This window comes from Haliaeetus albicilla, chromosome 8 (assembly GCF_947461875.1).
Source record: "Haliaeetus albicilla chromosome 8, bHalAlb1.1, whole genome shotgun sequence".
Taxonomy (NCBI): domain Eukaryota; kingdom Metazoa; phylum Chordata; class Aves; order Accipitriformes; family Accipitridae; genus Haliaeetus; species Haliaeetus albicilla.
This window is the reverse complement of record NC_091490.1, coordinates 32675042-32691852: the sequence shown is the minus strand read 5'-3', so window position 1 is coordinate 32691852 and position 16811 is coordinate 32675042. Positions and strand designations below refer to the sequence as shown.

At 46.9% G+C, this 16811-nt stretch overlaps 2 protein-coding genes across 2 annotated transcripts in view; one reads left to right on the top strand and one right to left on the bottom strand.

The window, feature by feature from the left end:
• RGL1 (ral guanine nucleotide dissociation stimulator like 1) overlaps positions 1–7103 on the top strand; it is an 80875-nt gene extending 73772 nt beyond the window's left edge. The window contains exons 15-18 of the mRNA XM_069789591.1: positions 550–736; positions 2744–2992; positions 4258–4372; positions 5027–7103. Of these exons, the coding sequence (XP_069645692.1) occupies positions 550–736; positions 2744–2992; positions 4258–4372; positions 5027–5214 (739 nt within the window). The 3' untranslated portion in view covers positions 5215–7103. The remainder of the gene's footprint in view (positions 1–549; positions 737–2743; positions 2993–4257; positions 4373–5026) is intronic.
• Positions 7104–10118: 3015 nt separating this feature from the next.
• COLGALT2 (collagen beta(1-O)galactosyltransferase 2) overlaps positions 10119–16811 on the bottom strand; it is a 57483-nt gene continuing 50790 nt past the window's right edge. The window contains exons 8-12 of the mRNA XM_069789592.1: positions 15449–15555; positions 14490–14622; positions 13016–13143; positions 12291–12497; positions 10119–11834 (exon numbers count right to left, since the gene is read on the bottom strand). Coding sequence (XP_069645693.1) covers positions 11558–11834; positions 12291–12497; positions 13016–13143; positions 14490–14622; positions 15449–15555 — 852 coding nt within the window. The 3' untranslated portion in view covers positions 10119–11557. The remainder of the gene's footprint in view (positions 11835–12290; positions 12498–13015; positions 13144–14489; positions 14623–15448; positions 15556–16811) is intronic.

Sequence of the window (16811 nt, the reverse complement as noted above, 5' to 3'; positions counted from 1 at the left end):
TTGAGTGAAAGAATTTGAAGAGGGGATGAACTTGCCTTTTGAAGACCTTTGCCTGGTGTATGGCCATGCGTTACCTTTCATGCACTGTTTCACTTACTCATGGCAACTAAGTAGGTCTTGAGCTGCCTTGTGTGAGAAGGACCAGGGAGTGACAGTAGCGTGCAGGAGCATGTAAGGTGGAGCCAGCTGCCATGCCTCTAACTTGCCCTTTGTCCCTTGGTTTGTAAATGCATGAGGTTTATGATCAATCATTTCCTAGCAAGTGAGTCTGAAAATTTAAAGACTGAGGAGGATTCTCATTTGTGATACTTCAGCATTAGCTCTGATTTTGGCCTTGCAGCTGGTGGGTATGCTAGGTCAAGAAGGTATTATGTTAGTGTGTAACAAACTCTTGACAAACCATATAAACAACATCGAGGAAATGAAAACAATAGGCCACTCAAGATAGGAAAACAAAACAATACATAAGATTTTTGAACCAAGTGACAGCTTTGCCCAGCTCAGGTCTGCTTTCACTTACTGGCTTTTATGGTTTCTTTTCTATACTAGCCTGTTTCTAGGCTCTGAGGTGATCGCCCATAGCACACCCATCAAAGAGCAACCCAAATCTACTCCAGGTGGGAGCTCTGGTGAAAGCACGGACTCAGCCAGCGTTTCATCATGCGAGTTTAATCACTCTGAATCTGAAGATGCCTGCAACACTCCCACAGGCACTCCTGATGAGCCTCAGAAAAAGGTATGGTCTGGGCCTTGTTGCCAGAATACATAGCTTGTGAGACACTCTTGACACTACAGGCAGCCCCTAGGCGCTTGCCCAAGCCTGTTGGTCTTGCCTAGAGCACTGCTTTTAGCAGAATGGAGAGACTCTAGAAATAAATGTGTAAAAATGGAAGCAATCCAGTCAGGATTTTTGCACAATCCCTTCTATGTTGCTGAGATCCAAGTCAGACTGAAGTTCTCCTTCCCTGAAACTACATTTTCTTGCAGTGCCTGGCAGTGTTTTTGGTTTAGGTGAGGCCCTGGAGAAGCATGAGCTTAATTTTTTTTTTTCAGTCCCTCATTGTGCTTTTTGAGAGGGATGGGGCAGGCTAGCAGCATTTCTACCTTCGAGCCTGTGAGAAATGGTGTGAGGATCCTAAACAGCACGCTCGCTCATGGCACATGGCAGCACGATGTTAGTGGTGACACGGACAAGAGGATTTATAAGCCCCCACAAACAAAAACAAATGGAACAGAAGACAGCATCAGCTGAAGTGGAGCAAGATCAATAGCTAGTCATTTCCTCCTTGAATGTGTCAGGTTCGATGAGTTATTCTGCTGTTAGCAGCCTGCTGTTGTGTCCATCATGCTCAATCAGCTGTAGCTCGAAAAGGAAGTTTGACTTTAGCAGCTGTGTGCTCACCAAGGAAAGCCCAGCTGCAGTAAAGCTGTGCCTGCACTCCGGCGAAAGGTGTTTTCTGGGTGGAAAAGTATGTGTGCATTACTAACAGCCTAATCCTGGGGAAGGCAGAGCAGCTGCAGTTGACCGAGTGATAGGCAGGGAAGGTCAGAGCTCGCCACCCCCGTGGGTTTGAGCTCCCATGAACTCCCTGCTGCTAGCACGAACACCTTGCCTTGGCTCAGTTGAATTCCAGTGGGAAGTCAGTGTGCAGTGCAGTGCAGTGCTGCTGTGTCCGTCCCCCCCGTCCCCGTCCGTCCCCCCCCGCGCACACCAGCTCGCTCCTAGCACACGCAGCCAGTGTCTCACACAAAGGCACTGAACCGATGTGCCAGGAAATCCCTTGTTTGCAGAGAAGGCAAAGTCCCACACCCCACATGCTGGCAGCTGGGACACCCCATGGCAAAATGAATGTAAGGCTGAAGCTGAGAGTGTTCATGCTGAGAGCAGATGAGCCAGGCATGTGTCATTACCATCCAGAGAGACAAGCTGTACGGGCAGGAAACCAGCAGAAGGGATCTGATAAAGGGATCCACAGGGATGTCTTTCCTACAGACTCTTCCATTTTGAACTAAATTGCATTAACTGTACTGTTGAAGCCCTTCTCAGGGATGTTTTGCTGAAGAGTGTCATATTGGGGTTTAGCTTGTGGGTATTAAATTAAATTGTACTAAATGTTCTTAAACCAAATGAAGCATGAGGTCCCAGACACGGGCATCCATAAATCATTTAAACAATTTAGCTGGAGCAGTTGTTACGGTGGTTTTGATAAGCAAGTTGGAGAAGGAAGATAGTCTCGGCAGTTTTTGAGTAAGGCAGATGAAGTGAAAGGCAAAACCCTGAGCAGCAGAAGGAGGAAGGGGGCAGTTTCCAACGAGGAAAGACTACTCAAGGAGAAGTGGCAGACTGGGAAGCGTGTGTGTATTCTCACTCATGTAAAGGCTCCGACCTGGAGCAGGAGCAGCGGTGCCCACCATGCCCTCTGCTCTTTCCCAGCCGGTCCCAGTCCCTGGCCTGTTGCCCACAACCGGATTCTTTCTGTTCGTTGTATCTGCTGCCACCTCCTGGCCTGCTCTAACTGAGAGGCAAGAGCAAGCAACCCTCACCGAATTGGAAATAAGTTTCAACTGTAGTTCACTTTTTTCTGGAGGCAAGGAATACCATGCCAGCCTGCTGGACAGAGTGCAGATGATAGAGGTTTTATATATGCCTTCTGCTTTCTCAAGTTCTTCCTCCAGAATGACATGCGCAGACATACAAAATGTCCTGTTTATGACAATGTTTTTCTTTCTTTCTGTTGTGTAGCTCGCTGAATCCTCCTCCTCCTCTTCCTCCTCCTCTTCCCCCACCCATTCCACGGACACATCTTCCTCGGGGGTGTCATCTTTAATCTCATCCACTCCCTTGCCGTCCTCCAATGACAAGTGCTCTGTCTCCATGACACCCATTACCTCAAAAGTACTGCCTCCTGTTTACAACCAGCAGAACAAAGATATGTGCATCATCCGGATCAGCATAGAAGACAGCAATGGCAACATGTACAAGAGCATCCTGGTGAGTGGTGTGGAACAGCAAAATGCTGTTATCATTGGTCGTGTTTTCATCCTGGGTGACTTAAACAAATGGTGCTTTTAGTTTTGAAAACACCTACTCACTGAGCGGACTAATCAAGCCTGGCTTGAAAGGGAAAATGACGAATGTTACAATTCAAAATATGTGGAACATGGTATGAATCAGAGGTTTGAAAATAGCATCTTTGTGGGAGTTTTGGGTCTTGAAATTAAAGCTTGTGTTTTATCAAAAAGTCAAAGTGAAGCATTCTGATCAAATGCAGGCTTTGCTGCTCCTGCCCTTCTGCTAGTGCTAGCTGGTTTTTCTCTAGCTTGGAATTTGTGCGCAAGTTTTGACACAAGATGCCATGTGCCAAGTTTTTCCCTGGAGAAGCTTCCCCCATGAGCTGGTTTCTAGAAACGGAGCTGTATGGGAGGAAGCTGACAAGCCCTTTCATTCTGCAGCTTCTCTCTGCGGCGAAGGTTGCCTGACCAGCAGCAGCCAGCGTTCAGGTGTTTCCCTCGACGCTGGTTCCAGGGGAGGGATTCTGGCAGTGCCAGGCCCACCACCAAGGGAATGCAGGGCCTGTGCTGGACCATGGGTGACGTGAATCGCCTGCACTCAATCTCTACAGATACCTGACAGAGACTCAGTTGCTGAGCAAACGCTTCAGGTCCTTCAGGGCCTGGGGGGAACAAACACACGTTTAGCTACCTTATGATTTTAACGGTCTGACCTTCCCCAAATCGCAAAGAGCCATTCCCCCTTCCTTTCGACTGCGTAAGGCTCTAGAGGGAGCCCTGTGTCTGCTCCGGATGCACAGCACTTCCACAGCAGACAGTAAACCCAGTTACAAGGCCAAAAATCTTTGCAGGATGTCAAAGTATTTAGCACAGGAGACTGCAGATTAATTGAGGTCTGCAAACAACAGATGGGGCAGCTATTTATGTGGACTTTTATAGCTAGTGAGAACAACACCTTGCCTCTCAAAGTGTTTGCTCAGGAGAGCAGACACTGTGATTTACTGCTCTCTCTTCTAGTACAGTATCGGTCATCTTGAACTAAAAAAACACCACCACCAAATGTCACAAATACCATGCTTTAGTATCTAGCAGTACCTACTACTTTGTTACTGACCCATCCTATTTTTTCAGTTTTCTGAAATCTTTTCCAAGACCAAGCGGTCTGCAGAAAGGCAGGCCTTTGCTAATTATTAAATCATATAGAGTGCATAAGCAGAATCTCTCATTGCAACTCTATCTTTCCAGCTAACTAGCCAAGACAAAACTCCTGCTGTCATCCAGAGAGCTATGTTGAAGCACAACCTGGAATCTGACCCAGCTGAGGATTATGAGCTTGTACAGGTCATCTCTGAGGACAAAGGTAGGGAAGCTTGAAAAGTTCTGCTGGATTTTGAAGGAAAGAGTAAAATGTGAAGCAACGTTAGAAATGCCACGGACACGTCACAGCTGCCAGTGAGACTAACCCCCCTCGATCACTGGTGTGCAGGGATGATTTATCATGGCCTGTCAGCACATCGCTTTACACAGGCAGAGTTCACTCGCGGGTTGCCAGGTACGCCTTCGTATGCGCACTGTGATGCAGAGCTATCGACCGAAGAGCAGCTGCTCTCCCTCCCTGAGCACAGTCTGCCACAGGGGCCGGGCAGGGTACGACTTCCCCACGGATCCGGGCAGGCCTGGATGCTACCACTGTCACTGGGCTGTGCAAACAGAGCTTTCGGCACAGCCTCCTCTGGGAGAGGCTGCCAGGGCCTCTGCCAGGCTGGACGTGGTCCGGGTTTGGCCTCCATCTCCTCTCCTCTGCAACCCTGCTCCCCCTGTTTTGTGGGACAGCTGCTGTGGGCACCACCCGAAGCAGCTCTGGCTGAAGCGGCACAGCGGAACAAGGAAAGGGGCCCAGCGCTGCCCAGCTGCATTCGTGCAGCCTGTTCACCCAGTCCCTCTTCTCTCCTGGCTTTCCTTCTGCTACGTGCGATACTGCCAATTAATGCTTGCTCTGGTCCCTCTTTTGCAGAGCTGGTGATCCCAGGTAACGCCAACGTGTTCTACGCCATGAACAGCCATGTGAACTTCGATTTCATCCTGCGGAAAAAAGCTTCGGTCAATGGACAGGTGAAAATGAGGGGCCGTTGCAGTCTGACACTCCCTAGAACTGCCAAACGGGGGTGCCGGAGCAACAGGCCCAGCAAAATTACAGTGTGAGGGAGACAACAGGCCAGGGAGAACTGGCTGAGAACTGTACCTTTGCTACCATCCAGTATTACAGAATGCCAGTAGATGAATGTGTCAGTATTCAACCTGGAAAAGATTTGAAGCTGAAATGCAAAGTGAACATTTGATTCACCTACAGCCAGCGATGCTTCTCCTTGCCCTTGCACCTGTATATGGACAGACAGACACGGATTTACGGGACAGTACAGACTGGAATTTTTTTTTGTTTTGCACATTAGCCTAGGAAGGCGAGAGCCCCAGTTAGAGGGGAAAATGGGACTGCAACATTTGTCTTAAGAACACCACACAAGCCAACTCTTTTTGTGAGAAAACATTTTCCTTTGTGCCAGTGTTATACAGAAGAAGGTCTAAATTTATTTTTATAAAACTGGAGAAGAAAAGTCTCAATACAATTCTGCGTGAACCAAGAAGGAGATCTCAGCCAGCCTCCAGCTGACTGACAGGAACACTGGTTTGCAGAAGGTGTGGGTGAGCCGAGTGCCACTAGCAATCGCTGCCTCCACGAGGCATTTGCATTCACGAAAAAGCAGGGTGGGTACGTCCCCAAAACACTCATCGCTGGAGACAGCAGAAACTGCAAGTGTGTGTATTGCTTTCACACAGCTGGCAAACTTCTTTTTTGCACTTCTTCCATGTCAGAAAATTACCTATTTTGGACTTTTTTTTCCAAAGAACTTTAAAAGAATGGACTGCACTTGCTTTTGGATGAATGTCATGGTTTGTTCATGAACAAGGCAAACAAACACTACTTGTCTGGATTTAGGTCTTGTCTTAATGCCACTACAGGGTGGTTTTCCTTTTACTTTGCTAACCCATTGAACAGAAATCGATGCCTTTTGCATGTACTCTGAAATGACTGATGTACCTCTTTGTAATATGTGCAATCACTCTTCAAGAGCAAAACTTTTAACTCACGTTTTCACTGATGAGGGGCAACTACATGACCTTTTATTTTAAAAGTGGGCATTGAGAGGAGATAGCCAGGTTTTAAGCATTACCCCAAACAACCAGAGTTTTTATATACCTGTAGCATTATTATGCATTACCTGCAGCCACCTTCCTTGCTCTTTATACACATCTATTAAATGAATTTCCTGACATGGTACAGCCTTTCAGCTGGACTAAAGAATTCAGCTGGACTAAAGAATTTAATCAGCTGTTCTCTATGAAACTTTAAATAACATACTTCCTGAGTCTCTTCCCAGAACACAGGTTTCATTGAAAGGATAGTTAGAGGTTTTATTTTAAAAAGCCATAAATGAGACATTGGATTGTAAGCAGCCCTAACTGAACAGGCTGTCTTTGAGATACATTAGTATTAGTTAAAATAAATACTGAATTTTATACATGCCTGGGCCTTTTCTCCCCACCAGTTCTGTAGCACTACTTTTCAAAACTGGGCTCAGAGTACATTAATGATGGGTGATAAACTCACGCTGCAAACAATGTTGGGTTGTACTATGTTTTACACTATGTGAAGAGTTATCACTTCTGTTTACAAGTAGCACCATGCAGGTCCTAGTCTGAATAGTTTAAGAATTCCAATTGTATTTCTGTTGAGAAGGTGAAGACAGTGAGTTTGTAACTGAGCCTTAACCTTTGCCCAGAGTTAGGGCAAGATTACAACAGAAGTTAGTTCAGTTTTCTTTGCATTTCAGTGTAAGCATGCATTGATGTCTGGAGGGTATTGTTTGTGAAGTATAGTATTGCTCACTCAGAGGTTGTATGTCTGTATTAAGCTGAAAGGTGAATGTTCTTGATTTTAAAATTACACCCTCCAAAAGGTTATATATGAAAAAGATTTTTTTAATTGCTTACCTGTAATCTTTATACAAGTACATAAACTTTTTTTCCACTAATATTTGCCTGGAGTTAATCTGTTTTGTTCTCTTGGCCTTTATTACTGCATGTCAGTTGTGGTTTTTTTTACACCTCCGACCTCTTCACTTACCTCACTGTCATTCTCTTCAGCCTCATCACTTTTACTGTTTTAACTGTTATCAACTTCTGCCAGCTCCCACAACTCATCTTCCCTGCCACCCAGAGAACTTGAAACATCCCATTTTAGGTGTAACCCTTCAGCTACACCCTTCCTCGAGCACTGTTTTACTCTTCAACACCACATCCAGTAACAGTTTTGTACTGTTTGTAATGCTGTCAGCATTACATTTCAGAAAACACTTCAGCACTGGGGGAGACTCCTAAAACTGCCAAAAGTCACACTGTGAGTCCCTGAAGTGTGGCAGTTGCCTTTGTCACTAAAGGGCCTCTCATGTTACAATAGCAAAGGCAAAAGAAAGAGTACCCTGAATTTAAGATTGCTTTTTTTCTACTTAAACTACCTAGGGAGACAAAACACAATGACAGACCCTTACTCGATTTCGTTCAGGATAAATACAATCTATTTGTGAACTAGGAATTTCATATTGCCATATTGAGAGTATAACAGCACTTTTCCTTTCTTATACAAAAGCAGAGACAGAGTTGTTTGTTTGTTTGTTTGTTAGGTTACAAGCAGTCTTATTTTTAGAGCTCACCACCACAACCTTTCTTGTGAAAAAGCTGCTTTTTCAGCTGTCTTGCTACTTATACTTTGTAGAACCTGTTCCTAGCTTCCACAGGTCTGTCACCATACTTACTGGGGTAGGCACTGCTGGGTGTTTCTTCCATCAGCTGGGGGCTCTTGGGGCTTAGCTCTGATGCTCCACAGCAGAACAAAAACCCTCTACCAAAAGCTGGGGGGGGGGGGGGGGAGAAGGGAAAAAAAAAAGCCCTCCATGGTTCCTGAAGCAGCCTGGCAAATTCTTACTTATCACTTGCTAAGTTCTGCTGACAGAAACTCATTTCCAAGATGTATGACCAAATGCAGGACCCCAGCACAAGGAACCTCCACCTTTGGGCTGTGGGTGCTAAACCTGCTGCAGGCTCAGAGGGGACGCCCCTTCTGTGCCCAAGCTGCACCGTAGCCTGGGACAGCACAGTCCCTGCCCTGTGCCCAGCAAAAACGGCCCTCTCGGCAAGAGCCAGGTTCAAGCTGGTGCTCCTACTTGAAGCCCATTAGATGAGTCAAAAAAAGTACGTACATAGAAAGTAAGTGGAAAAATAGCAGAAAAACACAGAAGTGTTTCAGCTGGCTCCTACTTTTCCAAAACGCAGTTAATTCTGAGTAGGGCAAAGCCTGGGCAACACCTGCCAAGGAACTGAAAACACAGACAGGGAAAAACAGCACTTGTCATAGCAGGTAGAACCACTGGCCATCCACCAGGTCTTGCATATGTAAATAAATAGAAAATGGTGTACGTATACACACACACATATATGTAAAAGAACAATGAGCTAGGTTGAGGCCACGTCTGCTCTGAAATGGACACGTTCATTTTACTCATTACATTATTATTCTTAATTTGTCTCCCCACCCGCCCCCAAACCACCATCAAGCCCCTTATATCACTCACTTCCAGAGTGAACTAAAAGAAAAAAACAAACACATACATACGAAAAAAAGAAAACCCAGCCCTGTTGCCAAGATAAACTGCTACTGCTCTACTTAAGGAAATCAAAGTTAAATAAAACTCAGCCTCCCTGAGCATCCAAACCAACTCCAATGACAGCATCATTGCCCGAGAGGGCCATGCAAGCCAGCTCTGTCCCACACGAGGCGACCGGGCTGACGCGTCCATACTGCAGCTTTACCTGTCGGTCAGCACCGGCCACATCCAGCCTCGCGCCCCTGCCCTCACCACATCTGCCGGACTTGCTGCAAGGCCAGGGTAGCCCAGTTGCTGCAATACAACTGCTGTGCAGCTGATACAGAGAGCTTTTTTTCTTTTTATCATTTCAACGAGCTACATTAGGGTTAAAAAAGCAGGGGGACTCAAATCCCACTCTTTTTAAAATCCATTATATGTTTCCTGCAAGGCCAATACAGGGATGCTCCCCAGGGAAGAGACATCATGAAAGGTGAGAGGAGAAAAGGGTTGGAAAAACCAGAGCTCTTGCTGATGCAGGTAAATCGCTCCCATGATTGGGGGAGAGGCCCCTCTTGGACACAGAGACGGGTCTTTTACAGAACAAAAAGCACAGTGAGGGAGGAAGAGATACGCAGTGGTGATGTATATGAACACAGTGTAACCACAACGAGCCTCTACATGGAGAGGCAGCTACAGTGTTAGATCAGAGAAACGACACGAGGCCAGAGGGACTCGCCCCCCCAGGACTGGCCCGTCCCTGCCGTTCCGCCAGACTCAGATGCGGACCCGCACTAGCAGGACTGGAAGCCCGCATGGGTGCTACGCCAAGCTGGGGACCTGCTCCTCCGGCGCACCCTTCCCACCACAGCTCCAGCAGCTGACCAGCCCTCAAACAGCATTACCGAAGGCCTGGAGAAACAGCTATGCTGCAAAATCAGCCCTGATCCCAAGGGAAGCATGACGTGACAGAACAACTTAGTAACGTGGTACCCATATCCGCAGTGACACCTGACAATATTCTGGATGCTCACCAGTTCACAGAAGTCCTACTTCTGAAGGCCACACCAAGCTGCTTACCAACATCTCTGGGATTGCCGTCATGCTTCAAACAGGTCAGACTCATAAAGCAAGACCTAAGGAGGAAGCGAGAGGGCTTGTCAGAGAGGAACGACCCAGGCTCTGCGTGGTGGCCCGCAGCAGACCTGCTCTCCATACTCACCATGTTGCACAGGCACCTGCTCCAGCCTGGAGAGCAGAAGGAACACAGCTTCCAGGCAGTAGTTGCAGAACAGGCACATTGATACAGCCAGTGACTCCATGGTAGAGTGACACTGCTGGAAACCTCTTGAGCTGGCCTGCCCTGGCCAGGGCTACTCCCACCCAATGAAGAATACACACAGCTGCTCATCTTGCACCAGGTTCTATGTATTATCAGACCAGCTGACAGGTAATAACATGTCTTCTTTAGCAGAAAGCACAACACTGATCAGTTATTATTAAAAACAAATAAAAATTAAAGAACCAGCCACACATACTCAACTGTACAGATCAGCCAGCAGGTGAGTCTCTAGATTGCAAGTCCAGGAGGGCATCCTCCCACTGCAACAACAGCCTGTAGCTTGAGGTCTGTGCCAGCTAACCTAAGAGGTGTGGTCCATGATCACCTGGCCTCTGAGAAACATTAAAAAAAAAAAAAAAACCAACAAAAAAACCCCCACCATACTCTGCTGATGTGTTAGCCAACAGCAAGTACATCAGAAGTCATAAAAAAAACCCCAAAACCAAAAAGACAAGTCTGCTCTTCACATGAAAAAATATCAAGACAAGTTGCCTTGCCGTCGTCCTGTAACACACAGTTCTATCAAGGCTGTCGAGAATAGTACATTTGACAAAACTAACATTTCTGTAGATTGTTTTGTTTTTATAAAGATAGTGTCAAGCAGTTCATAACCAAACTTTTAAAATTTAAAGTTCCTAGAAGTCCTACACTTGGTTTTATGGCCTAATTAAACAGGCCTGCAAATAGGTTGTCAGGCTTTGTTTTCCTGAAGGAATAAGTTGAGGCAGGGGTTGAAGCAGGACATGACAAGGACTAACTCCGCCTGTGTTCCCTTCAGGCAGTGCAGAGACAAATAAAACCAGCAACCTCGACTTTCTCTACTAGCTTCCAAGATTTTAGACATGCCAAGACATCAGTTCTGGATTGGGAGGCCTGTTTAGATGGGATCTAGCAAGTTTTGAAATTTGCAGAGGGGAAGCCAGCAATAGTTTTCTATAGAAGTGTGATGAGGGAGAAGACACTACAGAGGAGCGCTGCTCCAGTGCACTGAACATTTTTGGAAACCATCTTGATTCTGACAGGGATCCCTTTGAAAAACAAAACCAAATAACCCAAACGCTTGCCTGCAGTTTCTCTCAGTGAAGAGGGTTATAAAAGCCTACAAAACTACAAGGAGTAAGTTACACAGCAGCCCAGTTACAGCTATCCAGAAAGGTATTAACACTTGTACACCTCTATATATTAATCTTTATAAATACAGTGTTCTACAGGAGAAACTGTAGAAAGACGTCATTCAAGGTTGTTTTTTTACAAAAGCTTGCGAGGGCTTTTGTTCAGATCTCTGCCTTTTTTCTGCCAGTCTGGAACACTTGCTCTTTTTCCTCCTTCATCTCCCACCCAGTCCTAAGTGCCTTGGTTAGTTGTCAGGTCCAACCACTGTGCTTTGCCATTTGAAGCAGTGGGAAGGAGACCACATGAAGAGCTGCTCTACAACTTTCAAGGGTAAAAAGCTAAAGTGTGAGGCAGGTTCAGCTGTCAACAGAGTCCCAGGGGAAGCGGGCAGTCATAGCTCATCCCTGGAGGACGGCACGTTGAGAGATGACTGGGAAGGCAGGGCATCCTTGTTCTGGGCATCGTTATGGATCTTGCCCTGCTGCCGGGATTTCCAGGAGTGTGTTCTGTCCCAGTCCGTTGACACGGTCTCGTTGTCCCAGATTGTAGAGGTCTCCGTGTCGCTGAGGTAGCCTGGCTGCCCTGTGTAGTGGGTGGGGTAAACAAGCAGGGGTTCTGCTGAAAAGGCTTTCAAGTCTCTGGACTCATAGTACTCCATGTACTTCGCTCTAAAGAGGAGAGAAAAATAAGCATCAGTAACAGAGTGAATGTTCATCAGTGCCACTGCTTCTAACTGTAAGATACAAGACAATCCACCGAGCAAGCAGGTCCCAGGGAGTGGAGGTAGTTGCTGGGGTGGAATCTGACTATACAGCCAGAACCAGGTGTCTCACAATCACACACAACCTATACAACCAAAGCCTCCATTACCAGAGATAGCCAAGTGTCTCAGAACCAGCCCACAAGCCCTGCATCAGGTAGGGACAACAACCCCTCTGCTGCAGGTCTGTCACCTCCTTTGACCTGTGTCAGGAGCTCTGCTGCAGACAACCAAAAAGCACGAGGAGTAGCCCTGTCCCCTGCCAGGCAGGCTACAGAAGTGAGACACACTAACATGATCTGGTTTAAAGTCATTCACAAGACCCAGCTCATGTCAACCCGAGCAACGAAGGCATCCTACTTACACAGGGTGCTTGTTGTACATGACTGGTAGAAATTCATCTACAGGCAGCATCTTGCCGAAAGGCTCAGCTCCGATGAGTTTCTGAGCCCCTTGGAAAGAGATTGCATACCCCAGGGTCCAGTACGAGTAATCAGCTTCCACCAGGTTCATGACATTGGGAACTGCTTTCTCGGGCTCCTGCACCTGCATCCTTTTCCGGCCAATGTAGCTTAAAGGGTGAAAAGACCAAGGAAATTGGAACCAAAGTGAATCTGCAGCAATTAGGACCACACGACTGTTCAGGTCAACCAGGGAAGGGCAAAGGGTCAATCCAAGGAGTAATCCCTGTGCAGGCTCACAGATTTCTATCCTGCACCACTCCCCGACACCCATGTCTTCACCCAGTGGGTGGTACAGCTGTGAAAGACTTCATTAAGGGAGCTAAGATGCCACGGTCCAAGCCTCAGGACTGAGCTGTGTCAGTTCCTCTATCACAGCAGCATCTCCAGACGCTGTTGAGACCAACCAGCACTGCCCACAAAGGGCAGTAATGGCACCCAGTGGGCATTCCAGCATCAGCCTGCCCCAGGAAGCAGATCTGTCCTCATGGGAAGAGCCACCGAGAAGTTTCTGCCACCTTGCCCTGCACTCCAGCATTAACCCGCATCTCCGACATGACACAGCAGGTGCTGCCGACCTCCCCAGCGTGCCCAGGAGTTCGCAGATGGCTGAGGGCTGGTTACTTACATAAGCTCCCAGTCTAGCTGGGCTTGTTCAATGTCATCCATCAGCTTCATGAGCTTCCTCTTAAACTGGTGTTCAAAGCGCACATCGTCCTCAATAACAAGTGTCTTCTCCAGTTCTCTGTTCACCACCTGAAACAAGAGGGTTCAGAAGTGATCACAGTGGCCCTGAAATTGCTGGGGGCCATCCTGACCTGGCACTGCCCTGTAGACCCTTTAGGTAGGGAGGCAGGAGAACCACTCCCAGATTCGCAGCTCATCTGCGAGAGACTGCAAAAGCCAGTGAGAACAGGCCTGAAATTACCCTGTGGCTGAGTACCTGCAACCTAGAAAAACCCTTCATCTGATGTTGCCCCACCTAGCACCCATGAGCTACCATCTCGCATAACCACAGCAACCACCTCCTCAGAGGAATGTGCAGCAGCTTTTGATGCCAAAGCCATTGTTCAGAAAAACCTCTTTGTTGGAAGAAAGTGTTCCTGGAGTCTGGGAAGGAGGACAATCTAGCATATCCAAAGCCTGGCCCTGATAACTTAGAGAACACACATGCAAAGGCATCCTGCATGTAAGTTCCCATGTTATCTGACTGTTGGTGATTTAGAAGCCTCAAGCCCAAAAGCACAGCCTGCCTTCTCAGTGCTGAAGTCACTCCTGCTGGCTCTAGGCTGTTTGGATCACTGCCCTGCCCTGCTGAGAGGTGCTGCAACTAACACCTCTGAGGGCAGAGGGCTGTCTCCTTATACGTCTGGAGAGGACCCTGCAACAGGAGGTACAACCCTCACTGTTATATTTGGGCAACTGCTGCCGTTGCCCAGCCTTCTTCTAGCACCGTCTTTCTCCTTGCCTCCACATCTCACCTCACTTGAAACAATCCCTCCTGTTGATGTCAGGCTGGGTAACTCCAGCATCTGTGACCAGCACAGCACAGATCTTCTCAAGTGTCACTCCCCAGGTGACCAGGGACAGATGGAAGCTACAGCTTTTACCACCCAAACAAGATCTCTTAGCTCAGGCAACAGAGGTCCCTACTGTTAAGAATATTTATGATATGACAACTGAAAAAAGCCAACCAGCAGAGTCACTTGAACTTGCTTCAGCACAGATGCAGAACCAGGGGAAAAAAACAGAAGTTTTTTTTAACACCATTTGTTCTTCAAAACCTTCTTGCCTTTCTCCTAAGCAAGCTTGCTCCAAGCAAGCTATTGGATGCTTTACAGAAAGAGTCATGAAAATATTCTGATAAAAATTACTCAGAGCTGTTGGCAAATAGAAAGCAGAGATGAGAAAGCTGAACGCTGCATTCAAGAAAAACCCTGTCCGCAATCCCCTACAAACCAAGGAAAACAGTTCCATCCTACGCTTTCCAGAAACCTGCATTGTATTTAATGCTCTCCCCTACGACTGGCTCTGCACCTTCCTATGGTGCCTGCCCACAGCACCTTCCTGCAGGAACTCAGAGGCACCCACAAACTCCTTACCTCCTTCCAGATGTAATAGTGACTAAGGAAGCAGCCGATCTCACCCCTGGTTAATGGCCTGGAGGAATATGGGTCCCGGTAACCTGGGAGCATATCGATGCTGAGAGCTTTGAGCTGACTCGTGTTCAGTGCTCTGAGAAAGACAGAATATCTATCACCATTTTCAAAAAAAGTAAATTTGAGTCAGACACAGATGCAACACAGGAAATGCTACTGATGTTCAGAGAAAAGCTGCGTCTTGAGAAATTCCTGCACTTGTTTCGCTCAAAAACCCAGAGAAAAATTAATTTCTTGATTTACATTTCTAAATCAAGCTGGCAAATCATATCCTTAACTCTATCAACGACTTCTTGTGGGACCATCAACTTGTCAAGTGCTTGGTTGAGATTTATTTTTCTAAGAAGTCTTGATGGGTACCCCCAAGCCTCAAAGACCACTAGATGGCATGTGGATTCCTACCTCCCTGAGGCCTTTTTGCAGCTCCCAGACCAAAAATTTCTGCCTTGATTTCTCATTATAAAAAGGTCTTGACACACCTTAGAGTAAGCTTGGAAAGGGCTGTGTCAGGGTTAACAGTGTAGCACAACAGCTTTGTAGCACTAGGATGGACTATCTTCCCAGGAGATAATTGCTCTCGAACAGTTTCACTGCTGACTGCTTTTAACTGTATGCAAGTGTTACAGTTCACAGAAATCAGTATGATTTTAACCTGATTTTCATCTTAGTCCGAACCACACTGCACTGGTTCTCTCATGGAGACTGACTAATTGGAAAAGAAGGAAGAAACAGAGCAAAATTTCCCCCAAACAGACTGTTAGGTAAATAAAAGTGGTATTCACCTCTCCCCTCAGCGCACGCTTCCCCACCAGAAGGGAGGTCAGAGCATCCAGCAAGATAGCGTTAAGCAGTTATGCACAACCCACTCTTTCCAAACATCAGCAACCCCAGCTGAAACTCACTTTCCATCCACAGCCTCCACTATCTTGACTGCAATCTCCTGCTCATAGAGAGTCCGCAGCATCCGATCGCGCCTGTCTTTCCGACGCTTCAGATTGATCATGAAAATCTGAGTAGAAGAGAAAGACATCAGCCTCCTGGCTTGGGAGTGAGGAAGAAAAGGGAGACCTGATCCACTCTTCTCCAGCAGCCCCACTGGAAAAGCAGATCTTATTAAAATACCAGGTGTGGTTTTACTCCGGGTTGCTTAGAATTTGTCAAAAAATTGGGGTTGGTTTTGAGTTGAAAGGTTAGAGGGTTATTCTTTGTCTAACAACTACTTTTTATGGGTATTTTATGTCACAGGGAAAGTTGCTCTTTGAAGATGAATAAAGGTGAGAGGAGACCAGTTACAGCCAAGTCTATAATTTTCAAAGATATAGAATGTTTTTATTTATATTAAAGGCAGAGTAAAATGGCCATCTCCAGCTCCAGCCCCAGAGGAACACTGACCCACACGCTTCCTCACAATATTGCCACTGCCTGTATTAGGATTATCAGTGGGGCCACCATCCAAGTACAAGGACACAGCAAAGAGAGGATTTTTGTAATTACTTCAGGCACTGAAAATCCAGTGCTACCCCTGCCAGAGCAGAAAGCCTAGTAGAAAGCGAAGACCAGGAACAAAGATGTCTGGGCAGAGCTCTGTCCAAGCCTTGAGGAGACAGACTCTCTGGTAGGGAGCAGAGGACTGAAGACCTCATATGCAGGTAAACTGCAGAGGGTCAGGGATATTTTTCAGTCCCAGGCAGACAAGTACAAGTGCAGCCTTGTAGCCTGTAGAGCAAAACCTCACCCCAGTAAGAAGCGGATCAAATTCCAGCTCAGTACAAATGCAAAAATAATAAATTGGATAAATATAGTGCAGCCACAAAGGACAACATGGAAAAAACCTACACCAGCTGTGTCCTAAACACAGACACTCCAACACACATAACCAAATCAGGTTCAGACTTCATGAGTCATATAAACAGATGTAGCAGAATACACCAAGAAAACAAAGGCTCCCCTGATCACCACAACTCCCTCGGTCATGGTGCCACTGCCACCCTGGCAGCTGCATACCCAGGGGTTGCTGGCTCTGTGAATAACACGGACACTGGTTAATTAAAGCACAGCAGGTCCCTCTCCAGCCTTCTCCCCTCAATGCCTGCTCCCTCCACAATGTGAGGCAGAGTCGGGAAAGGAATTTCTGCAGGGTCCTGGGGCACTACCAGTGTCAGCAACCATCTTTCTAGTTCACTTTAACTTAAAGCCATAGCAGAAAAATGTGGTGACCAAGCAGGGCAGAGGGAGAGCCGCCACAGTAAGGAGACAGCATGCGTG